The sequence below is a fragment of the Amphiura filiformis genome, chromosome 4 (genome assembly GCF_039555335.1).
Source record: "Amphiura filiformis chromosome 4, Afil_fr2py, whole genome shotgun sequence".
Taxonomy (NCBI): Eukaryota; Metazoa; Echinodermata; class Ophiuroidea; order Amphilepidida; family Amphiuridae; genus Amphiura; species Amphiura filiformis.
In genome coordinates, this window is record NC_092631.1 from 77,942,120 (window position 1) to 77,968,870 (window position 26,751).

Sequence of the window (26,751 nt, forward strand, 5' to 3'; positions counted from 1 at the left end):
AGTAAGTTTAACGTACTAATAACATTGTTATCGCTGTTTTAACCCAATAATCTGCATTACTACATGGAAAGCTGTCTTACCAGTTGCTTTGCATTTTTGATAACGAACGCTGATTTTGGATGAATGTAAGAGCAAAATGAGTAAACATCAGTTCTAGACTGTGTTTGCAAGATGCTTTTTAGCAGCCGTGGTTTCGCATTTAATCTGCTAATCATGATGATCTGCAATATGACCATCTTAGCTGTGGACTGTACAGAGTTTTGTTTCCATACTCAATATGAGTGTTAATCTTTACGTATGGAAGCTTTTTACACTAATTGTGCGTCCCGAGTAACGACTGTACCACAGGGTTGATTGTATCCTCATAGTTGTACTGAGGAAAGCCACCAGTAATGTATTTGCGTCTGTGAACAATGTTGAAGGAATTTTTTGACTGCCAATTACAAACCCAGCAACTGTGAGTCTTGTGTTGTAAACGTAATTATTGAGGTTCGGATCTTTAATGAGAAGAAAACTGTGTCAGCTTATTTGAACGACCTGATAAAAATAATTACGGGTTCTACATATTGCCGCCATCCCATGGAAAACAACGTTGTGATGTAGTTGTCTAATTTAAATGGTAGATTATTATCAAGTTTGTATTGAATTCATAATCAAATAAGTGTAAAAAACGTGATCTAAACCGCCGATGTCATAGACAACTAATTGCGTTGCGAATTGCGCTTGACGTTTCCTTCTCCGTACGATCGGTACTAGGGCTTGACTCGTCAAACTCAAAATGGAAAGTAATGCGGATACGACAGTGTCTTCAGAATCGATAGATATGACAACATCGTACACAGAAGAAGACGTTGTCTACTCCGGTTTAGTTGTAACCAGAACAACTGTTCTCATCATCAGTTCAACTCTGATCATTATTGGAAACATCGTGAACTTGATAGTTTTACCTAAGCTTGAAACCGTTCAGGAGTCTACATTGGTTTTACTGATGGGTCTAGCCGTGATAGATTTAAGTACCGGTTTCTTTTGTGGCATTTTTGGAATTCCATCCGCTATAACAGACACCTGGCTGTTTGGTCGTGGATTGTGCCTCATTATTGGACTTCTCTATACCACTACTGTAGGACTTTCACTACTTGTTTTACTTCTTATCAGTGTGGATCGATATATTGCTATTACTAGACCGCTTAGGTATCCTGAGCTTGTGAACAGAAAGAGAGCGATTGCCGCAATGGTAGCTTCGATCGCAAGCTTTCCTATAACGTTGTACTTTCTTGGTACCGTAGACGTACCATTTGATAATGTTACATTTAATCCTGCTTATGCCCAATGTCTGGTTGATTTCGGCAATCCAAATAATGCTATATTATCCATAACTCTCCTGTGTTCAAGTGTCCTTGGCGTCATCGCCACCATTGCCGTCATTTACCTTCGAATTCTCTGCATCGCATGGAAAGTTGGTCGGGCCGTTGCCGCCCTTCATCTTGATAATCCGCCAGGAGAGCGACAAATCTCGCGGGGTTTCTCAAAACATGAATGGAAGGCAACACGAACTACTCTCATAGTAACAGGTGGTTTTACGGTTGCCTGGTTGCCCTACATTATCGCCCAAATCTGGTCGGCTTCTTCAAGGCAAAGACTATCAGCACCTGGACAGTTTCTTGTGTTCGTTCTACCGACGTGTAATTCATGGTGGAATGTTTTGATATATTCAGTGATGAATAGACAATTTAGGTGGACTGTCAAAAGAATGGCTAGGTTAAATCAAGGTGCCGATTTCGAGCACTCGGCCAATACCGATTGAACAGTCAATTTTATTGTCGGTCTTTCATCAGCAGCCGGCATGTAGGTGTTGGATATGAGAACCTAATAAAACGCATATTGAGACCAATTAAGGCATCTAGTGTTATGAACATCTACACTGTTAGTGGGCAGCTCATTAATATGCGCTCGGTTGCATCAAATCTAGCCAATCAGAAGGAAGAATTTGCCAAAGGAAGCAACATAGGCTAATCTCCACAAAAAGATTGCTTTACATGCACTTTCTCAGGCTAGGCAAGAGGACTAGCCAGCCAAATATTTACAAACCAGGTTAGAATAGGCGATCAGAAAATAATAACCGAGACTATTGTAATGCAATACCAAGACTTTAAAAGGGTTTACGTGTAAGTATCTGTAGCCCTATCGGCTAATGCAAAAATTTAGATTCTCTTTCAATTTAAATATGTTAAAGCTCTTACCTTGTAGATTACAAAACTGAAAATGTTGTCTCAATCGGACATTCGGTTCTCGAGATATGGCCTGTCAAAATGGCGCGAAACCAACAAATTGGCAACAACTTTCTTTTTATTTTCTATTCTATAAGTCCAGTTGCCAGGTAATTTTTTCATTATATATGCATGAATTATGCAAAGTAAAGTTTTCAGATACAATTAAAAGAGCTATGGTACTGAGGCTTGGTACATGGGTAGTACACACAAGGTGCTACAAAATTACGGTTGCGTTTGGCAAATTTCAATTTGCATAATTAATTAGGGCCACTAATTAGACAAGTTGATTAGGGCCCTAATTAATTATGCAAATGGAAATTTGCCAAACGCGACCACAGGTTTGTTGCATTTCATGTGTACTACCCATGTACCAAGTTTCAGTGCCATACCTCTTCTAATTGTATCTAAAAACTTTACTTTGCATAATTCATGCATATATAATTAGAAAATTACCTGGCAACACTGCATGCCGAAAATAAAGAAAATAAAAAGAAAGTTGTTGCCAATTTGTTGGTTTCGCGCCATTTTGACAGGCCATATCTCGAGAACCGAATGTCCGATTAAAATAAAATTTTCAGTTTTGTAATCAAGAGAGCACGGACTTTCACATATTTAAATTAGAAAAAAATCTATATCCGATATAGCTGTAGAATAGTAATATTGGGGCAATACTGTTTTCAACATCAAGTCGTCATTTTGTTGCAACATAACGACTTCCTAAGTAAGGAAATAAACATGTCATGTTCTTTATGGGCTTCCATAATAGTGTTCGGAGCAGACGATGGTAGCCTAATTCATTCAATATTTGTTTGGCTTTTATTCGAACCACGCAATACCGTAAAAACATAAAATATAATAATTTCCCTAAAGGGTTTTCGAGCTCGGGATTCCGCCGTGGCAAGAGACCACCTTGCCACTGGACTATTTGCCCAATGTTACATGTACATATTAAATTTTATTTCTTTATCATAAGGTATTGTTGCCGAGCGCAAAAAGAATGAACTTTTGCAAAACATAAAAGTGCTTTTTTGGCTGCTTCGACAGACAATGCGTCGTCTACCATTGAGGCACGCTATACATCTTGAAATTACAACTAAAGATAAAGTAATGCAAGCACTCAATGCGGAGATAAATGCGATTTAAATATGCAATTTAATGTCAGATATGTTGTAAGAAGAGACGTGTTTTGGGGGAGTTTGCTCTAAATTAGCATTGAATTAGAAAAGGCTTTGTTCCATAATATTTTAAGATGTTTAAGCAGGGTTGGATTTACCACAGGGCACAGTGGGTACGTTCACAGGGGCCACGATCTAGGGGGCCAACATTTTGAGAGGAAAAGATATTTAAAAAATAAGTAAAAACAATCTTTGGTTACAGTGTTGGAGTAGGGTGTGACACTTCCGAAGAGCCAGGGGCAATGAAATTACAGTGCCCAGGGGGCAGCAAAAGTAAATCCGGCCCTGTACAGTGTAGGGCATGTTACCATGATTACACACAAGAAGATGAGCATGAGATCTAATTCATGCTTTTGAATTTGTATATCTCGTATCGTATTTTATATATGGGCTCGTTGTACCAGAATCAAATCTTTCAGTCATAACACGCTAGAAAATTGTGAAAGAATCGCTCTGTATCTAAGCAACAATCGAATAGATGGTATGGCGTAGTTTTCAAGGTTGTCTGAATGTTTCAATTCATTGGATATTTGACGTCGGTGTTTAACTTGAGGCTGAGTTAAATCAGGGATATGGTTAAATTGAATGAAGAATCTAAATGTTGCAGCTTTTCCACTCCACCGGTAATACCACAATGCGTCTTTGATGTATATGGCATAATACTTTCTTGCTAATAAATAAGTCAATATTTTTAAAAACTTACCGCATACACCTCTTTTTAAAACACATTTAAAAAGTAGTCTCATATCTCATCTAGCAGGGAAGAAGTTGATGCTATGGAAGAGTCTGAAGCGCTTTCGATTTAAGCATATTGCAGTGTGCGTATTTACATACAAAACATGTGCCAAAAATTAATGTTTGGCTAAAATCATGCGATTTTCGCGGGATATTTAGTTACTCGTAAGATGAAAGGAAATCACCACTAATATAATCTAAATATACAGACACTAAGTACTGCAATATTCCTAAAAATAGAACTTTTCTTTCAAAATAAGTTACCACTCAATCAAAGTTACTCACTCGGATCCTATCGATTCTGCATTACGAATATATTAAAATTCCTTTTTTGAAACAGTTAATACTAGCCTCGGTTAATACTCAACGTAATATAAGAGCTTGAGATGGCGAAAGTGCACGAAACCGACAGGGCCAAGTATTACAAAGATTGCAAGACAAAGACTGATAATCTGCGACTGCAATGATCAATGATAGGTTACGTGAGTTCCGTATAAATAATCTTTATTCATGAGCATGGTCGTTCTGCCCATGACGCAATTAAAGTCTTTAAAATTGTTTTGAATTGTCACGCGAACTTTTTATTGCAGTTCAAGATTTTCAGTATTTTTAGTCTCTTTATTTTTGAATACTTTCCTGGACACCTTATCCAAGCAACCCCTTGTCTCGTATCCTGAAGCCTTCCGTAAACCAAAACCACCACCCTCTTGGCGTTCGACTTTTTCAAGCCCTTGTAATCTAAGTATTTTATCACCAAATTGAACACCACTTCGCCCTGTGACTATATCCTATAATTTTAATTACCTGAGACAGACTAAACAGCGTCTGTTTTATTTAGTGCGATTTTGCCTCATCATCACAAACGTTTTCAACATTAATTCGCTGGGAAAATAATCCTTTTAACATTAATCAATAGATGCGTGCTGAAAACAGAATAAAGCGTGATTTGGCGCCTCAAAAATATCATAACTTTAAACTAATGCATTTTTCTGAGGCATTTGTTTTCATACCTTTTAGTGATGTGATAAATGATGTAGAAATAGAGCACACTAGGCTTACCTGACGTGATTGGGATAAACAGTGAAATGCTTCATTTTCTTTAAAAACATCTCGTTATACGCTTATATAATGAGTAATGCAAATTGATTAATTTCAACGCCACAGTAAGTCAGTGTTTGTATCGTTTTTAACGTACTAACATTGTTATTGCTGTTTTAACCCAATAATCTGCATTACTACATGGGAAGCTGTCTTACCAGTTGCTTTGCATTTTTGATAACGAACACTGATTTTGGATTTAAATGTAAGAGCAAAATGAGTAAACATCAGTTCTAGACTGTATTTGCAAGATGCTTTTTAGCAGCCGTGGTTTCGCATTTAATCTATCTGCTAATCATGATGATCTGCAATATGACCAATTTAGCTGCGGACTGTACAGAGTTTTGTTTCCATACTCAATATGAGTGTTAATCTTTACGTATGGAAGCTTTTACACCAATTGTTCGTCCTGAGTAACGAAGTTGTCACACATAATTGGGATGTCAGTGCTGTACCACAGGGTTGATTGTATCCTCATAGTTGTACTGAGGATAGCCACCATGTATTTGCGTCTGTGAATAATGTTGAAGGAACTTTTTTGACTGCCAATTACAAACCCAGCAACTGTGAGTCTTGTGTTGTAAACGTAATTATTGAGGTTCGGATCTTTAATGAGAAGAAAACTGTGTCAGCTTATTTGGACGACCTGATAAAAAATAATTACGGGTTCTACATCTTGCCGCCTTCCCATTGGAAAACAACGTTGTGATGTAGTTGTCTAATTTAAATGGTAGGTTATTATCAAGTTTGTATTGAATTCATAATCAAATAAGTGTAACAAACGTGATCTAAACCGCCGATGTCATAGTATTCAGACATTGCGTTGCGAATTGCGCTTGACGTTTCCTTCTCCGTACGATCGGTACTAGGGTTTGACTCGTCAAACTCAAAATGGAAAGTAATGCGGATACGACAGTGTCTTCAGAATCGATAGATATGACAACATCGTACACAGAAGAAGACGTTGTCTACTCCGGTTTAGTTGCAACCAGAACAATCGTTCTCATCATCAGTTCAACTCTTATTATTATTGGAAACATCGTGAACTTGATAGTTTTACCTAAGCTTGAAACCGTTCAGGAGTCTACATTGGTTTTACTGATGGGTCTAGCCGTGATAGATTTAAGTACCGGCTTATTTTGTGGAATTTTTGGAATTCCATCAGCTATAACAGACACCTGGATGTTCGGTCGTGGAATGTGTGTCATTATTGGACTTCTCTATACCACTACTGTAGGATTTTCACTAATTGTTTTACTTCTTATCAGTGTGGATCGATATATTGCTATTACTAGACCGCTTAGGTATCCTGAGCTTGTGAACAGAAAGAGAGCGGTTGCCGCAATGGTAGCTTCGATCGCAAGCTTTCCTATAACGTTGTACTTTCTTGGTACCGTAGACGTACCATTTGATAATGTCACATTTAATCCTGCTTATGCCCAATGTCTGGTTGATTTCGGCAATCCAAATAATGCTGTATTATCCATAACTCTCCTGTGTTCAAGTGTCCTGGGCGTCATCGCCACCATTGCCGTCATTTACCTTCGAATTCTCTGCATCGCATGGAAAGTTGGTCGGGCCGTTGCCGCCCTTCGTCTTGACAATCCCCCAGGAGAGCGACAAATCTCGCGGGGTTTCTCAAAACATGAATGGAAGGCAACGCGAACTACTCTTATAGTAACAGGTGGTTTCACGGTTGCCTGGTTGCCCTACATTATCACCCAAATCTGGTCGGCTTCTTCAAGGCAAAGACTATCAGCACCTGGACAGTTTCTTGTGTTCATTCTACCGACGTGTAATTCATGGTGGAATGTTTTGATATATTCAGTGATGAATAGACAATTTAGGTGGACTGTCAAAAGAATGGCTAGGTTAAATCAAGGTGCCGATTTCGAGCACTCGGCCAATACCGATTGAACGTTCAATTTTATGTTATTGTCGGTCTTTCATCAGCAGCAGGATGCAGTTGTTGGATATGAAAAACTAGAATCTGTATGAAATATTATACTGACGCACAAAACTCATATTGAGACAAATTAAGGTGCGTGATCCAGTTACAAGGGAGTTATGTAACCGCGTCGCTGGCGAAATCGCCAGCGAAGTATTACATGTAATCCGATTATCACCATGCCAACTGCATCACGCTTTTGAGTTCTGCACCACGATCAAAATAATCTCAACACAAAGTCTATGGTATATACTACCAATTTCAAAAGGTGCGTAATCTAATACCAGGGAGTTACGTAACCACTTCGCTGACGAATAGCGCTCTGCCCACATTGAACTAAGACGCTGGCCATGCTTGTAATCTGATTGTGTGCAGACGATGGTAGCATTCAATATTTGTTTGGATTTTATTCGAACCATGCAGTACCCTAAAAAAGGGCACAAAATATATTTCCAAATGTGGGTTTAATATAGAAAAAAAAACCCAATAATTTCCCATTCAACAATATGATCATGGCCGTGAACATGTAGCTTCTGTATTGATAACTCTTGGGGTGAGAATCGTTCCGAATGTCCTGCGCTATCCTACGCATCATGAAGAAGCTCCTACTTCCGGTAATACCGCACACAATTTATACTGGTGTGTTTATAGTGCAAATATCTCGCGACAATATCCTTCGGTGGAGAAGGATATCGATGTACCGTACATACATATACTGCTAGTGTTTATAGTGGAATAATTATGGACCGGATAGAAATTATACCGCAATGTACCGCACATCTGCTCCCACTATAAACACGCTCATAGTTTCGTGTTTACGTGCTAAAAGGCGAAGTCAGAATTTTGTAATCTTGACCACCTAATTGTGCACAATAGACGGATACTCTATCTAAAGATCAGAATTATATACCCACCCCAAAAAGAAAATATCCAGTTTGATTTGGGTCCACAAGTCAAAGATGGGGTTCAATCAAGACCTACCAAAAGCATGTTACAGATAAATTTATTCCGCACAGTTTGATACCTTATTTGGCCAAATCGATGCAGACCTGACCTTTTGAATACAATCACCTCAATTTTATAAGTAGCAGTAATTCCTACTGATCTGTCCTGGTCACTATTCTTCAATGTACACAATAGTGAATAGAGGCTCCTGCAAAAATGAATGGTATCTTGAACCTTAACAATTCATTTTTTTTTTTCGATATTGTAAGGTGAAAAAACCAATCACAGCAATAATCAATAAATGAAATTAAAGCACAAGGGGCTTAAATTCCTATCATCGGGAGCCTTCCAAGTCAAAGTCATACTGTTTATAGAAACTTTGGTTCCTTAAGGGATCTAAAATGAGCGTTTATTGCGTTTCGACAGTATTTTTTGTGGGACATGAGAGCACCTCAGACCTATCGAATTGCATTCTGAATACGAAGCATGTCTTTCTGATATCAAATAATTTTCATTTTTGAAAATCACAATATAATACAAATTTTATGACAAATTATAAAAATTTGATATTTTTCAAATTTTTGATATATAACAGTCCTCGAAGTAAATTATATAAATCTAATGATATATTCTTAAAGTGTATGTAGCAGGAATGAAAAGCCGACGGTCAATTGAAAATTTTGATATTTCATATTGAAGATATGGATTTTTTTCCCAAAAAGACCTATTTTTTTTGGTGTTTTGGGAAAAAAAATCCACATCTTCAATACGAAAGGTCAAAATTTTCAATTGATCGTCGGCATCCCACCTACATACACTTTAAGTATAAATCATCAGATTTATAAAGTTTACTTCAAGTACTGTTAAATATCAAAAATATCAATTTTAATGATTTGCCATAAAATGTGTATTCAATTGCGAATTTCAAAAAATCAAAATTATTTGATATCAGAATGACATTCTTCGTATTCAGAATGCAATTCGATATGTCTAATGTGCTCTAATGTCCCAAAATAAATACTGTCCAAACGTTCATACCCCAGCCCTTAAGATTATGCCGAAGTTATCTGAAAATGAGAGATGGTGGTTAAATGGCATGTTAGATGCTGGAATGTCAGTCAGTGAGGCGGTGACAGCAATAGTAATTACTGCAACTTTACAATTCTGGGTATGCATGCAAAATAATTTTAAAAAAATTAAAAGTCACTAAATGATTTTAAAGCTTTTTAAAGTGAAAATATGATTCAATTTTCTTAATCCATATTGTTAAAATAGATTACAGACTTAAAGTGATGAAAAAGTAAGCAAATGTTTAAAACGACTCAAATGTCATGGTGATTTTTTGGGAGAATATAATTTAATATGCAAATTAGAAGGTTTACATATACATCGATCACTTGTCGGATTAAGTGATGGACACAATAGATGAAGTATTAATTTGCTTGACAAGGTTACCCCTGCGTCCCGGGCTGCGTCCCCTAGCCGCTTGTCAGTTAACCCCAGTTAACCCGGGTTTCTTGCAGTTTTAAGTGCGCAACCCGGTGCTATTGTTATTTCACTCCAGAAAATTGATTTAAAAACATCTCGTTATACGCGTATATATGGCCACGCGTTTTGAACTCGCCACCCAAAAATGGTGGTTTTGTTACGCTTTTCCAAATCGAGACTCGTTCAAATTGTTATATCTCTGCTTAAACAAAAGGTATTGAAGTGTGTTTGGTGTCATTTTGTAGCTAAATGAGTGCCCTAACAGACCTCCAAAGGAGAATTGTTTATCAGCTAATATAGTGGAGTTAGAGTTGTTTGAGTTCAGAATGACCAAGGTGGTGGATGAGGCGGTGGCGGATGAGGCGGTGGCGGTATGTGCAATGTTTATGGGAAATAAAGATTTTGTGTGTGCGCGTTGAATCAACTGATCATATCTTTGCATCCATATGGGCTACAGACAAGGTTAAGAGCTCTTTTGAAAGATTATTAATTCTGCTAATTGTTTTTAATAATTTTGAACTCTTTATGATTGTTTTAATCTATAAAATGCAAACTTTTATGTACAAAACTACCCGTTTTCATATTAAACACTGTAGTAAGCAATGCGGATGTCTTCAAAATCTAAAAGTTGCTGTAAATTTTAATTACTTATCCTATCATAGTCAAAGTTTACATTTTCTGAGAGGAAATTTGATGAGGAATATAAATATGGACTTACTTTTTTTTTGTATGGATTAGGGGTAAAATGTTTCAGTTCAAAATATGTTGAATTGTAAAAAAATAGAACATATTTTGGGACACCCTGTATTCCGAGATTACCAAACAGCTGTGATTTTTTTTTCTTCCAAAGTCAGTAGGCTTCCCCTAACCTCTAACCAAATCAATGTTGTTTACTTTCAGTTTATAACTGCAAGTTAGTAATAAGCAATGCATTAAGTGAACCATTTTTTATTTGGATTTTTGTTTATTCCACCCTGTATAACTTCAAGGTCACCCTGTACAATGGGTTGAAATGTGTATATGTAAATTGCTTTTGCCTTCAGCTTTCCAAAAATGTATACTTTTGCTAGTTTAGGGTTGATAGTTGTGGAGATATTCTAATTTGAAACTTGATTGGTGTACAAATTCATAATATTTATGATGTAACGCTAAGGGTGGCGAGTTCAAAACACATGGCCATATGTATAACGCAATTGATTAAATTCAACGCCACAATAGGTCAGTGTTTGTTTGCTGATGTATTGTTTTGAACGTACTAATAACATTTATCCCAATAAACTGCCAATTACACACCCAGCAGCTGCGAATCTTGTGTTGTAAACGTAATTATTGGGGTTCAGATTTTTAATGAGAAGAACACTCTGTCAGCTTATTTGTACACCTGATAAAAAATACCGGGGTGTAGATCTTCCGCCATCCCATTGGAAAACAACGTTATAATGTAGTTGTCTAATTAAAATTGTAGGTTATTATCAAGTTTGTATTGAATTCATAATCAAATTAAAAACGTGATCTAAACAGCGTATTCAGATAATAGACAATTATTTGCGTTGCGAATTGCGCTTGACGATCCCTTCTCCGTACGATTGGTACTAGAGGTTGAATTGTCAAATAAGTGTAAAAAAACGTGATCTAAACAGCGGATGTCATAGTATTCAGATAATAAACAATTATTTGCGTTGCGAATTGCGTTTGACGTTTCCTTCTCACTTTAAAATCACTGATCCGTACGATCGGTACTAGAGCTTGAATCGTGAAACTCAAAATGGAAAGTAATGCGGATACGACAGTGTCTTCAGAATCGATAGATATGACAACATTGTACACAGAAGAAGACATTGTCTACTCCAGTTTAGTTGTAACCAGAACAACCGTTCTCATCATCAGTTCAACTCTTATTATTATTGGAAACATCGTGAACTTGATAGTTTTACCTAAGCTTGAAACCGTTCAGGAGTCTACATTGGTTTTACTGATGGGTCTAGCCGTGATAGATCTAAGTACCGGCTTATTTTGTGGAATTTTTGGAATTCCATCCGCTATAACAGACACCTGGCTGTTCGGTCGTGGAATGTGTGTCATTATTGGACTTCTCTATACCACTACTGTCGGATTTTCACTAATTGTTTTACTTCTTATCAGTGTGGATCGATATATTGCTATTACTAGACCGCTTAGGTATCCTGAGCTTGTGAACAGAAAGAGAGCGATTGCCGCAATGGTAGCTTCCATTGCAAGCTTTCCTATAACGTTGTACTTTCTTGGTACCGTAGACGTACCATTTGATAATGTCACATTTAATCCTGCTTATGCCCAATGTCTGGTTGATTTCGGCAATCCAAATAATGCTATATTATCCATAACTCTCCTGTGTTCAAGTGTCCTTTGCGTCATCGCCACCATTGCCGTCATTTACCTTCGAATTCTCTGCATCGCATGGAAAGTTGGTCGGGCCGTTGCCGCCCTTCGTCTTGACAATCCGCCAGGAGAGCGACAAATCTCGCGGGGTTTCTCAAAACATGAATGGAAGGCAACGCGAACTACTCTTATAGTAACAGGTGGTTTCACGGTTGCCTGGTTGCCCTACATTATCACCCAAATCTGGTCGGCTTCTTCAAGGCAAAGACTATCAGCACCTGGACAGTTTCTTGTGTTCATTCTACCGACGTGTAATTCATGGTGGAATGTTTTGATATATTCAGTGATGAATAGACAATTTAGGTGGACTGTCAAAAGAATGGTTGGGTTAAACCAAGGTACCGATTTCGAGCACTCGCTCAATACCGATTGAACAGTCAATTTTATATTTTTGTCGGTCTTTCATCAGCAGTAGACCTAACGCACAATAAAACTCATATTGAGACCAATTAAGGCATCCAATGTTATGAACATCTGTACTGCTAGTGGGCGGCTCATAAATATGCGCTCGGTTGCATCAATTCTATCCAATCAGAAGAAAGAATTTGCCAAACGAAGCAACCTAGGCTAATCTCCACAAAAAGAATGCTTTACACTTTCTCAGGCTAGGCAATAGGACTAACCAACCAACTATTTACAAACAAGTTACAATAGGCTATCAGAAAACAGTAACTGAGAATAATGTAATGCAATACCAAACCTTTAAACGTGTTTAATGTGTAGCTCTTCAATAGTAATATTGGGACAATAATGTTTCCAATTAAGTAAGGAAATAAACATGTTACATTTTCCTTATTTGCTTCCATTGAGGAGAACACCTTGCCACTGCACTATTTGCCCAATGTTACATGTACATATCACGGAAATTGTGACCAGTATTGTTACCGCGCGCAAAAAGACCATACTTTATATTGAAAAGAAGAAGAACAGAGCCCGAACAGAGCTGTGTATAAGATTTATGAATCTAATACGAAGTGCAATACTAGTCTGAAATGTTTCTGCATCAACTCCACGGGCTATATATTAATTGGGGTGTGTTTGAGTATAATTGGGGTGTGTTAGAGAGTATATTGATATTGTTATTCCTCATATAACTTGTATTGTAAACAATTCTCTGACTACTGGTACTTTTCCACATAATCTCAAACAAGCTATGGTGACTCCCATCATCAAGAAAGTCACCCTTGACTGGAACGACCTCCAAAATTATAGGCCTGTTTCCAGTAACAATTTCATTGGCAAGGTTATCGAGAAGGCTGTGATTAAGCAGGTTAGCAAGCACTTGGAAGAGAATAATCTTGATGAAACTCTCCAGTCGGCGTACAAAAACAAACACAGTACTGAGACCGCATTATTGCAGGTAAAAAAATGACATTGATCGGGCACTTGACAATAACCATGCAGCCTTCTTGATCATGCTTGACTTATCTGCTGCCTTTGATACCATTGATCATAACATTCTTTTTGGTCGTTTTGAACTTGACTTTGGTATCAAAGGCGCAGCTCTAAATTGGTTCAAATCATATATGACCGGTCGCGCATTTCATGTCAGTATACATGGTTCAATATCTGATGTTTATGTTCTGAATTATGGCGTTCCTCAAGGATCGGTCATTGGTCCAAAAGCATTTACTATGAATGCTCAACCTGTCTCCTCAATAATCCGGAATCATGGTATTAGATATCATCTCTACGCAGATGATATTCAATTGTATTTCATATTCAACCCCAGTATTCCAGGTTAAGCAGCTAGTGCTCTGTTCAAGCTGTCATCCTGTGTGGAAGAAATACGTTGCTGGATGACACAAAACAAACTCAAACTCAATGATTCCAAAACTGATTTTTTTCATAGCTGCATCCCCAAATAACATGCATCGCCTTCTCAACACTACAATTTGTATTGGTAGTACTGTAATAACACCTTGCTACAATCAAAAACCTGGGCGTAACATTTGATTCAGCAATGAACATGTCATCTCACATAACCTCCTTGTGTAAATCTTTGAATTTCTTCCTTTGGAATATATCCATAATTCGTCGTTATATTGATCAAGATACTTGTAGCAATGCAATGCGAGCACTTGTTCTCTCCAAATTAGACTACGCTAATGCTCTTCTATCCGGTTGCAGGTCTACCGATATTGCTCGTCTCCAGCGCTTACAGAACAGAGCTGCTCGCATTGTATTCCAAGTCCCTCGCCGCTACTCGTCATCCGAGCTTCTTGACTCCCTCCACTGGCTACCCATCGAAAAACGCATTAAGTTCAAAATCCTCTTATACATCTACAAGTCACTGAATGATCTGTCACCAATCTACCTGTCTGATTGTTTGACGATCTATATCCCAACCAGAGAGGGTTTACGCTCGGCGTTAGACGCAACTCGTCTAGTTGTCCCCAGGAGCAACAGATTAATTGGTGATAGGTCTTTCAGTGTACAGGGACCCAAACTGTGGAACAACATCCCTTTAAACATCAGAGTTTCCCCCACCGTAGATAGTTTCAAGAGTAACCTAAAAACTCACTTGTACTGATTGTTGCTGTTTTAAAGCCTTTTTTCAGGTATTATATGTTTTTGTATATAGTTTGTATCTTTGTAAAGTGCTTTGATCAGGTTGGAAAAGCGCTATATTAAGTGCTGTTATTATTATTGATCGAAAATGTACTTTCCATGAATTTGCATTATGGTGTTCATAATTTAGTGAATTTGCCTAAATTGGTGGATTTAAGGGCTGGGGTATGAACGTTTGGACAGTATTTATTTTGGGACATTAGAGCACATCAGACATATCGAATTGCATTCTGAATACGAAGAATGTCCTTCTGATATCAAATAATTTTGATTTTTGAAATTCGCAATTTAATACACATTTTATGGCAAATCATTAAAATTGATATTTTTGATATTTAACAGTACTCAAGTAAACGTTACAAATCTGATGATTTATACTTAACGTGTATGTAGGTGGGATGAAAAGCCGACGATCAATTGAAAATTTTGACCTTTCGTATTGGAGATATGGATTTTTTTCCCAAAAAAAAAAAAAAAAAAAATAGGTCTTTTTGGGAAAAAATCCATATCTTCAATATGAAAGGTCAAAATTTTCAATTGACCGTCGGCTTTTCCTCCCAGCTACATACACTTTAAGAATATATCATTAGATTTATATAATTTACTTCGAGGACTGTTATATATCAAAATTTGAAAAATATTAAATTTTTATAATTTGTCATAAAATTTGTATTATATTGTGATTTTCAAAAATGAAAATTATTTGATATCAGAAAGACATGCTTCGTATTCAGAATGCAATTCGATAGGTCTGCGGTGCTCTCATGTCCCTCAAAAAATACTGTCGAAACGCAATAAACGCTCATTCTAGATCCCTTAAAGCAATAAATGTACGATCTTTTAAAATGAATTCGGTCATTATGAATATCATAATGTAAAATATTTGATACACCATGTCCTAACACACCCCAATTAATATTTAGCCCGTGTGCTTTATACAGACCCTTTTCAGAATAGTGTTTGCATTTCGTAAAAAATATTCAAAAAACAATGTACGATCTTTTAAAATGAGTTCGGTCATTATGTGACCGGTATTGTTACCGCGCGCAAAAAGACCAAAAATGTACGATCTTTTAAAATGAGTTCGGTCATTATGAATTAAAAAATATTAATGCTTAAGGGCTGGGGTATGAACGTTTGGACAGTATTTATTTTGGGACATTAGAGCACATCAGACATATCGAATTGCATTCTGAATACGAAGAATGTCATTCTGATATCAAATAATTTTGATTTTTGAAATTCGCAATTTAATACACATTTTATGGCAAATCATTAAAATTGATATTTTTGATATTTAACAGTACTTGAAGTAAACTTTATAAATCTGATGATTTATACTTAAAGTGTATGTAGGTGGGATGAAAAGCCGACGATCGATTGAAAATTTTCACCTTTCGTATTGAAGATATGGATTTTTTTCCCAAAACACCAAAAAAAAATTAGGTCTTTTTGGGAAAAAAATCCATATCTTCAATATGAAAGGTCAAAATTTTGAATTGACCGTCGGCTTTTCCTCCTGCTACATACACTTTAAAATATATCATTAGATTTATATAATTTACTTCGAGGACTGTTATATATCAAAATTTGAAAAATATCAAATTTTTATAATTTGTCATAAAATTTGTATTATATTGTGATTTAAAAAATGAAAATTATTTGATATCAGAAAGACATGCTTCGTATTCAGAATGCAATTCGATAGGTCTGAGGTGCTCTCATGTCCCACAAAAAATACTGTCGAAACGCAATAAACGCTCATTTTGGATCCCTTAATGTCAAATCTGTAATCTATAGTTAGATGGTAACCTTGGTAATTGACATATCAGATAGTTTGTAAAAATATTTTCCGCATATTTAACTATATATAAGCCTTTACAGTTTTTGTATATTCTGCAATATAATCAAATCATTTTTCCATAGAGCTTTCACGAGTACCGGTAATCAGACTTTTCTCCTTCACAAAGGTATCTCATCGTCCGCACAATCAGGATCAAGGTCAATGTATAATGTTATGTGCCCCAAAAATATTCCATAATATTTATTAAAAGTTGTATAGTTTATCATCAGACATTAGTTTTCACTTGTTCTAATATTTATCTCCCATTTTTTGTACATGGAATATTATTCAGACATTCAATGGAAAATGCTAATCAGTAAAGTGAACAAGAAATTCATATTTAGTTATTTGTAGAAATTTCTGAAAGATTAAGTGTTGGCGCTATTACAGTAACCATCTATACAGATTTATGATTCTGATTGGCTTGTGGTGATGTAATGAGCTATATTTAGAAATGATATCATTAGTTAGGTCAAAAACTTCAATTTGGTGACCACTCTCTGGCTAGTAAGGTTTGACGATTGATTCGACTTCTATGGACCATTTAGAAAAAAAATAGCCCCCATGTCCCTCGCGAGAATCCCAGCATTTTTCGCTAGAGGCCAAAATCCAAAATGGCCGCCGCTACCATTTTGAAAATTTAAGTTTTGAACCAGAGCACCTATATATAATCATGCTCAAAGACACTTTTTCGGATATGTCGAGTACAAGGTTTCCGATTCTGACATTAGTTTGACATTACGGCATCATTTTCACCCAGAAATCCAAGATGGTGGCCAGCACCATCTTGAAAAATTTAGTTTTGAACCAGAGGACCTAAAATCGTGTGCAAAGACACTTTTTGGATAAGTCGACCACAAGGATTTCAAATTTGACATTACTTTGACATTACGACCTCATTTTACCCAGAAATCCAAGATGGTGGCCGCCGGCTCCATCTTGAAAAAAGATTTTGAACCAGAGTACCTAAAATCGTGTACAAAGACACTTTTTCCGGTAAGTCGACCCCTTGAAATTCGAATCCGACATTAATTTGACGTTATAACATAATTTTTGCCCAGAAATCCAAGATGGCCCCCAGTTAGTAGAACGTAAATGTGATTTTTGAATGAGAGCAGAAGCATAAGTGTGTCATTTCCGCCTTATCTGGGGTTCATGTCCCTTATATTGGTTTTAAACTGCCTTATCTTGGGTTTACATCCCTTATCTAGGGATAAGGCGCCTTATCTGTGGTTTAGACGGCCTTATCCTGGGTTTACGTGCCTTAACCTTAACATATCGCAGTCTAAACCCAGATAAGGCATGTAAACCCCAGATAATGTGTCATAACCCCAGATAAGGGACGTAGACCTCCGATAAAGCAGTGCAAACCCCAAATAAGGCGCCTTAATCCTTAATCCTAAATAAGGAACATAAACCCCAGATAATGCATCTAAACCCCACATAAGGTGCCTTAACTCTAGATAAGGGTCGTTAACCCCAGATAAGGGTCGTAAACCTCAGATAAGGCATCTAAACCCAAGATAAGGCGCCTTAACCCCAGATAAGAGACGTAAACTCAGATATGGCAGTCTAAACCCCAGATAAGGATTAATTAGACTTCCATATCTGAGTTTACGTCTCTTATCTGAGGTTAAGGCGCCTTATCTTGGGTTTAGATGCCTTATCTGAGGTTTACGACCCTTATCTGGGGTTAACGACCCTTATCTAGAGTTAAGGCACCTTATGTGGGGTTTAGATGCATTATCTGGAGCTCATTTAGGGTTACGGCGCCTTATTTGGGGTTTGGACTGCTTTATCGGGGGTCTACGTCCCTTATCTGGGGTTATGGCACATTATCTGGGGTTTACATGCCTTATCTGGGTTTAGACTGCGATATGCTAAGGTTAAGGCATCTTAGCCACAGGTAAGGAACGTAAACCCAGGATAAGGCCGTCTAAACCACAGATAAGGCGCCTTATCCCTAGATAAGGGATGTAAACCCAAGATAAGGCAGTTTAAATCCCATATAAGGGACATGAACCCCAGATAAGGCGGAAATGACACACTTATGCTTCTGCTCTCATTCAAAAATCACATTTACGCTCTACCAAATGGGGCCATCTTGGATTTCCGGGCAAAAATTATGTTATAACGTCAAATTAATATCAGATTCGGATTTCTTGGGGTCGAATTACCGGAAAAAGTGTCTTTGTACACGATTTTAGGTACTCTGGTTCAAAACTTATTTTTTCAATATGGCGCCGGCGGCCACCATCTTGGATTTCTGGGTAAAAATGAGGTCGTAATGTCAAAGTAATGTCAAATTTGAAATCCTTGTGGTCGACTTATCCAAAAAGTGTCTTTGTACACTGTTTTAGGTCCTCTGGTTCAAAATTAAATGTTTCAAGATGGTGCTGGCCACCATCTTGGATTTCTGGATGAAAATGATGCCGTAATGTCAAACTAATGTCAGAATCGGAATTCTTGTACTCGACATATCCGAAAAAGTGTTTTTGTGCATGATTATAGGTGCTCTGGTTCAAAACATTAAATTTTCAAAATGGTGGCGGCGGCCATTTTGGATTTTGGCCTCTAGCTAAAAATGCCGGGATTTTCGCGAGGGACATGGGGGCTATTTTTTTTTCTAAATGATCCATAGAATCAATCGTCAAACTTTACTAGCCAGAGAGTGGTCACCAAATTGAAGTTTTTGACTTAACTAAATGTGCTGTAATGTATAAGACCTGGGTAATAATTAAATAACAGCAACAGTGTAGAGTTATAACAGGGAACTATGTGAAACATATATGTTAGCCAGTGGTGGTCCATAATTGTGTGAAGTCTTCAAACTTCGGTTTGCAGGTTCTAGTGTATTGGAGAGAAGAATATACGCCAAATGTGATAGTGAAAGCCAATGGTGCTTGACTGTCTTGTCAACTCAAAGAAGTGGCATCAACGAACTGTGGTATTTTGCTGGACTAACAAAGTGTCTGACTGCTCAAGTGATCTCCGAGAGGGGCGCTTACGGTCAACATAGAAGACCATTTGGAAAACACTAACATAGCAGTTAGGACAGTGAAAACATAGTCTTCATGACTTGGACTGAGCATGTGATAGCAAAATGAAATATTTGTAGTAATTTTAAGTTAAATTCTTGTATGATATTGTATCGGGATTTGAATGACAGTCATACTGCCGTAATGCCAAATATCTGGTTTGCTTTTTACACTCTTTAAATATTTATAATATTGAAATGATGAAAATGAATAATGTTTTTGATATCACCTATGTTCGAAAGGAATTGCATTTGTACACAGAATTGTGTTGGTGTCAATTGAATTAACCGACGGAACCACATGCCTGTTTCAAGTAAACAATAATGAAAAACTTTAATTCGAAGCAAACGACCCAGGTTGAATTAACTTGGTTAACCTGCATTGGTATCATTGTAATTACCAACACAATCAGGGACATGACACAAAGGATAACATAAAAAGAAGAAATGCTATTTGAATGGAAACGCAGTTTTCAAGACTGACCTTGAGGACAAACACAAACACCTTATTCATTTCATTTGAATTTGTGAGGAGGCCATATAAAAAGATATAATAATCTAATAAATATGAATTAAGGAATTTTTATAGGTGGGTCAGCTCATGAAATACTGGCATTCCATTGGTTAAGGAGCACATGCATCAATTCTTTTCATTCGACAATATGAAATGTAAAATAACACTAGCTAATTTTTAGGCGATACAGACAAAGAAATCAGTGATGATAAAAGGGACGAAGTATTCAGAGTTCACATCGTCCTACATTTGAGATTATACTCGTACTATCCGACATAAGCAACATCTATCCAATTGAAATTTTTACAGCAATATACAAGAGGAATTTTGTCATTGATCCACACTTGCTGTAAACGGCATGTATTGGCATGACACAATGTATTCACAACCGATACCCACAAGTTACTGAGAAGGACAAAGCACTGCAATGGTTGATAAGGAACAGCAATCATTTGAATCTGGTCAATGATGTAATACAAGATATAATCAGTTAGGACGCTGGACAACCGATTGTTATTGTTCTGCAAGGCTCACTCAGTCATTTAATAAGGCAATACAAACGATCGAATTTGGTATTCAAATGAACAAAATTTTGAGTTACACCTTTTCAGTGTAAAATTTTTTTTCTCGGCCAAATGAAAAGCAATAATTTTCATTTTTTCAGTAAATGTCAGGAAAAACTGTAATGTTTGATACTGTATTTTTTTTCAAATCTTAGTGTTAAACTTAGTCGTGAAATTCAGTCATTTAGTGTAAGATTTTCGATTTTGATAGGCTTCAACTCTGCCCGAGAGCCTTTTTTTTGATCAACCTTTTAGCTTTTCAAAGTAATATAGTTCGCTAAAGAAGGATTTTTCCCAACTTTCTAACGCACATCACCGTGAGCGATATATCATAGTTTTGTCAGAATTTCCGTTTTGATTCCATAATTTTTTTTTTTTAGCTGAAAAATTTTCAAATCCACGCGTGAAATACTAGCATTGTGGATCGATATCTCTGGGTGCCCGGCCTGGATACAGTGTTGCCAGAACTTCAATATAGCAAAGAAATTACCTAGTGTTTCAATTGTCATGAAGGGGACGGGGTAGAGTGCCTTTTGTTTGTGATTGCTGGCCACCGAAAGTCATAATGAAGCAGCCAAAACAATACAAGGTTAAACATGGAAGTTTATAACAACCTATTATAATGACCTAAAGGAAAAATCATTTATGGCAACAATGAGCCTTGCATTGTAAGTCATGGTTCAAATGTGTTGAGTACCCACCCCACCCCCATAGGCCTACATAATATTACATACCGGTACCTTATAATATTTATATAGCACGGCTATAGCTATACATTTAGAAAGTAGGTCCTATAGCGCTAAATTATGACAAATTGGCCTTCACAAACCCGAACGCAAGTCTGAAGGGTGTAATGAAAATGCCAACCCGCGATGGGGGGGTCATTCAAAATTCACCTGGAGATAGGAGGACATAAAATTAAAATCCCTCTAATAACACGCGAATTTTTCTAGGTTTGGATTTTCCCATGGACCTCATCCTAGGTAAATAAACAAACAAACAAATAAACAAACAGATAAAATGGTTTTCATAATCATGGAATCCATAGCCCCTATAAATTGAAATTGCAGGCTATCACGGGAGCAAATTTCCAAAATTCACCTCATTTACCAGAATTGGGGATTTGGGCTACCAAATCGCTGGTCAGGCAATCCTGGTTTTCAATGGAAAAGGGACCTGGTTGACAACAATTGAACAATTGAGTTTGACATTTTCGGAGCATGAAGGGAAAAAGGGTAAAATAAAACGGAAATTCTGACAAAACTATAATATATAAACCCACACGATGTGCTTTACAGAGGTGGGAAATATCTTTCTTTAGCAAACTATATTAGTTTGAGACGCTAAAAAATGAATTCTGTAAAAAGCTCACTGGCGAACTAAAGGCCTATAAAAATAAAAAATATCACACTAAAAGACACAATTTGATGCTTAATTTTAACACCAGGATTTAAAAAAAATGTTCATCCAAGCACTATGTTTTTATTTGACATTACTGAAGAAAAAAAATTTTGCTTTATATTTGACAGAGAAAATAAATTTCATAGCAAAAAAGGTGTATCTCGGAATTGTGCTGATTTTAACATGTATCGATCGACTTTTAGCGCGACTAAGCAGAACAAAAGAACGGTTGTCCTGCGTTTAGACTGTAATGAGTCTAAACTCAATGCTATATAGATGATGATACGTGCGGATGAAGACGATCATTTTCTTTCAACTAATTTACTTTGGGTACGGTTTACGGTAATATTCACAGATTCACTACTTATCATTACAGGAAACACATTGTTACATTGAGTGTATTACCTTAGATAAAGAACGTTAATGACTCCAGTCGAGTGTTTCTTTTTGCACTTGATTTAACATCGGGGATTCTAATCTTGAGTTTTATAGTGCCAAGTATGCTTTTCTTAAAATGGCTATTTGGTCGAGAAATATGTATTATTGTTGTAATGTTCGTTCACTTTACTGCCCGGACTATCCATGGTAGTCGTCTTGCTGATGTGTTTTGATTCGATAACAAAGCCTCTACCATACCCGACGTTAGCAACAAGAAAAACGGCCATTTTGCTGTCATTACATGTATTTGGTTTAATGCAATCAGTATTTATTACCTTGGAACTGTGAATATACCTTTTGACAATATTACCTTTGGTACAACTTGGGGATAATGGTTGGTAGATTTTGGTTATAGGTTATGATATTCTCTACAGTCATGACGAGCGTTATAATTATTTCTATTTTTACCGTTGCTGTCGCATATCTACGAATATTGTGTATAGCATTGAATGCTGCAAGACGTTTAGCAATGGTGCGTCCTAACCGGCGAGAAGGAAACCATGTGAGGTCAGTTTCACGCACAGAATGGAAAGCAACCAGAACTATCCTAATCATAGCTGGGCGTTCAGCATAGCGCGGTTGCCGTACACCTAGCTTATCGCATACGGGAGAACACAATGGGCGGAAGGTTGGAAGCTCCTATGAAATTCACCGTCTTCATTCTTCCAGCTTGCAACTTGTCAGTTTAGACGTAAGACAATGCAGATATTGGGATATGGACCTGTTTGTACTGATATCAATGATACACATTTAGCTCAGTTTATAACTATAAATTATAATATTAATATATGTTAAATGTTACTTGCGAGCTTTGGATGGAAGGTTCCTGTTACAATATAAATCAAAGAGCTTCAAAGACCGCTATAGATGATCATTTAATACTATAGCAAATTCAACGAGCACTTTAATCATGTTAATTAATAAAACGAACCTTGTGATTTTTCAAATCAAGTGATGTTTACTCTTTTGTAGACTGGAAAAGAGCTGACATAACTGTTTTGTTTTGTTCTTTAACCTGGGAAATTAAATGTATCCTCTGTTCTCACATATGGCGTAGTCAAATGTAATAAGGAATGAATTATATCATATTATTTTGTGCTAACCTTTGTGTAGTGATAAATGATAAATAATTAGATATACTTCTGATTGCACTAGGGTCACTTCATTTGTAAAATAAACAGGTAACCATATAAAAAGGGTATACGCTAGGAAATGCATTTGGTTTTCTTTAATGTTGGGGTTTGAAGTGATATGAACGTCAACAATCGGGGTTCGTCACAGCTGAAATGTACTTCTAATGTATTAGTTTTTTAATTATGGCTTCAAAATATGGACTAAAATTACAACCATAATTTGATATACATACATCTGTAGTTAATATGCTTTGCTTGTACCTTTTTATAGTGTAAATATATTTCCAATAGATGTTGTTGATGCAATCCGTCAACATTTTACACCAGACCAAGAAAATACTTGCAAGTAATGAAAACAATCTTAACAAGTTATTAAGGCACATTATCTAATGTGGTCCCATAGCAGTACACTATCGGTGCCCCAGTAGGTACCGATGGCTCTTTTTATCGTACCCTGGACATTTGCACAATGCTTTCGTTTTTGATTTAAATGAAAAACGATAACACTATGCAAATGTTAATGACAAAAAGAGTCATCGGTACCTAACCGTACCTAACCGGGCACCGATAGTGCTATGGACCGAAAATACTTGGTGCCTATTATACAAATATTGACTGCTATGAGGGGCATGGTTAAGATTATAGGCCCAAGGTGATCTCAAAACCATGCTATGACCCGAGACGCAGCCGAGGGTCATAGCATGGTTTTGAGATCACCGCGGGCCTATAATCTTAACCATGTCCCGAATACAGCAGTCAATATTTGTTTTATATACCGAATGTATACGTGGATGTTGCGATTGCGCAGTTTGATCAGGACGCACGTGACCGGTCCATAGTTCATTTCCATGGACCGGTCCATAGTTCATTTTGCGGGCATAGTTAATTCAATGACTGCACATTCAACCAATCAGATGACAGGAATCTATGTATGAAGTATATAATAAAGTTTATGTGTTTGGAATGTGCTTACATAATTTTGCAACCTATGAAAGTGTTATCTTGTTGTATTATTTTACTGATTCCAATTGAGATATTTTACAATTTCACATTTTGCTTTTGCTATATTGAAGCATATAGCAAGGATCGTGTTTATTGTTTATGGTTAGAAATAATGATATAATGTGATCAATAATAATTAATATTATTATAACTTAATATAACAATGCAAATGGCGCTCTCTTGGTAATGGTTAAAGGTCAGATAAATATTACCTTTTGATAACATTACCTTCAGCCAAACCAGGATGAAACTCAAACAAATCGAGGGTTCAGAACCAGAAAGTTGTAACTTACGTTTTTGCCATATTGAGATTTTGGTACCGAAATATTCACCAGCACCCACAGATTCTAAAAACCATTCTTTAACCCAATCAAACTTCATATTGCAGATATAGCAAAACACTGAGATAAGGCTTACTGACCTGCACAATAACACTTTCCACCATTGACAACATTGAAAGTTAGAAGCCGAGAATATATATTTCAGTTAGCGCCAGAAAGACGTAATTCAGTACTTAAATGAATACTAAAGAATATCTTAAATTCCAATATTCTTGATTATAATTGATATTTGTTATAATGAATAGGATACAACTTTTGGTTAAAAAGACCAGATTTGGGTTAAATCAGACACTTACTTTGTTTTAAATAGATTTCGTTCTAAAAATATTAAAACTTGTTTTACTCTAGATGACATTTCTTTAGCTAAGGCTTCCTGGCTCTCAACCCTCAAAATTAACCTGTAATCTAATTTAATTTGGTTTGTCTGTGTAAATAAGTTTGCAATAAACATTGTTGATATAGTCTGACCACCTTTTTATGAGCTTCCTTCATTTTCTCCTTGCAAAATAAAACTGCTGTGCAGAGAAAAACATTTTAATGAATTATTAAATTAGAGTGATTGGGATGTGTTTACATTAGTATGCAGACTTTGGAGGTGACATGTCCTCTTCATTTAGATTCCAATCGAGACATTTCGTTACCGCGTTCATAATAATTGAGACATGAGAGCGATGAACGTGGCAATATTTTGCTTAGAAAACCAATTCAAAAGCTGCATCATGATTATAGACGGGGCATTCGATAATACTTGCCTTTTTCTTGTCAATATATAATGCAATATATTTGCCAGATGACATTTCAACAATATTGAATGGCTCGTATCACAAAGTACCTTAACTACTTTACACCAGGATTGGGAAACCTATGGATGGACATATACACCAATAGAATGGATTTCGATTGTCATTCATGCGAGGATCACTACTAAACATCCGAGTCGAAAACTGACTGGTATGTTACAAATGTGCCCCCCCCCCTCCGTTCTCAGTTTAACGTTCACTCCGATTGACGAAGTAATATTCCAGTTGCATCTTGAAGGTAACAATATTGAAGTTGGTGATGTCTGCTATAGCAGCAACAAATTCCACTAACTTCATGCCAAATGATCATGAGTATGTACATGGTGTATTCCCTTCTCCTTCTTTACGTTGGCTGCGATGTACGGTAATATTTGTGAATTCTTTACTTATCATAACAGGAAACATTGTTACATTGATAGTATTACCTAAGATAAAGAACATTCATGACTCCACTCGAGTTTTTCTCATGGCACTTGCTGTATCGGATTTAACATCGGGGATTATAATCTTCAGTTTTGGAGTGCCTAGTGCGCTTTTTTCAACATGGCAGTTTGGTCGAATAATGTGCATCATAATTGGAATGCTGTTGACCTTTATTCCCGCATTTTCTTTAATCGTTGTTTTGTTAATGAGTTTTGATCGTTATATTTCGATAACGAAACCTTTGCGATACCCTACATTGGCGACGAGAAACAAGGCTGTTATCTCTATACTAGCCTGCACCTGCACAAATCCGATAAGTTTATACTTTCTTGCAACTGTACATACACCTTTTGATAACGTCACCTTCAGCCCAACCAGAGGACAATGTTTGGTTGATTTCGGAAACCCAGAGGCAATAATTTCTACAGTCATGATGACCACTATTGTTATTTCCATTGTTATTGCTGTTGTTATATATCTACGAATATTGTGCATAGCATGGAATGCTGCAAGAAGTTTAGCAGTGGTGCGCCCTAATCAGCGAGAAGGAAATCCGGCGAGGACAGTTTCACGCGCAGAATCGAAAGCAACAAGAACGACACTAATCG

General features: G+C 36.8%; 3 protein-coding genes across 3 annotated transcripts; all 3 read left to right on the plus strand.

Moving 5' to 3' along the window:
- Positions 1–778: 778 nt before the first annotated feature.
- Positions 779–1,804, plus strand: LOC140150395 (beta-1 adrenergic receptor-like). The gene has a single exon (XM_072172408.1). The coding sequence runs from the start codon at positions 779–781 to the stop codon at positions 1,802–1,804; it is 1,026 nt and encodes a 341-aa protein (XP_072028509.1).
- Positions 1,805–6,169: 4,365 nt separating this feature from the next.
- LOC140150396 (beta-1 adrenergic receptor-like) lies at positions 6,170–7,195 on the plus strand. Its single transcript, XM_072172409.1, has one exon. The coding sequence runs from the start codon at positions 6,170–6,172 to the stop codon at positions 7,193–7,195; it is 1,026 nt and encodes a 341-aa protein (XP_072028510.1).
- A 4,229-nt stretch (positions 7,196–11,424) lies between these two features.
- LOC140150397 (beta-1 adrenergic receptor-like) lies at positions 11,425–12,450 on the plus strand. Its single transcript, XM_072172410.1, has one exon. The coding sequence runs from the start codon at positions 11,425–11,427 to the stop codon at positions 12,448–12,450; it is 1,026 nt and encodes a 341-aa protein (XP_072028511.1).
- Positions 12,451–26,751: the final 14,301 nt, after the last annotated feature.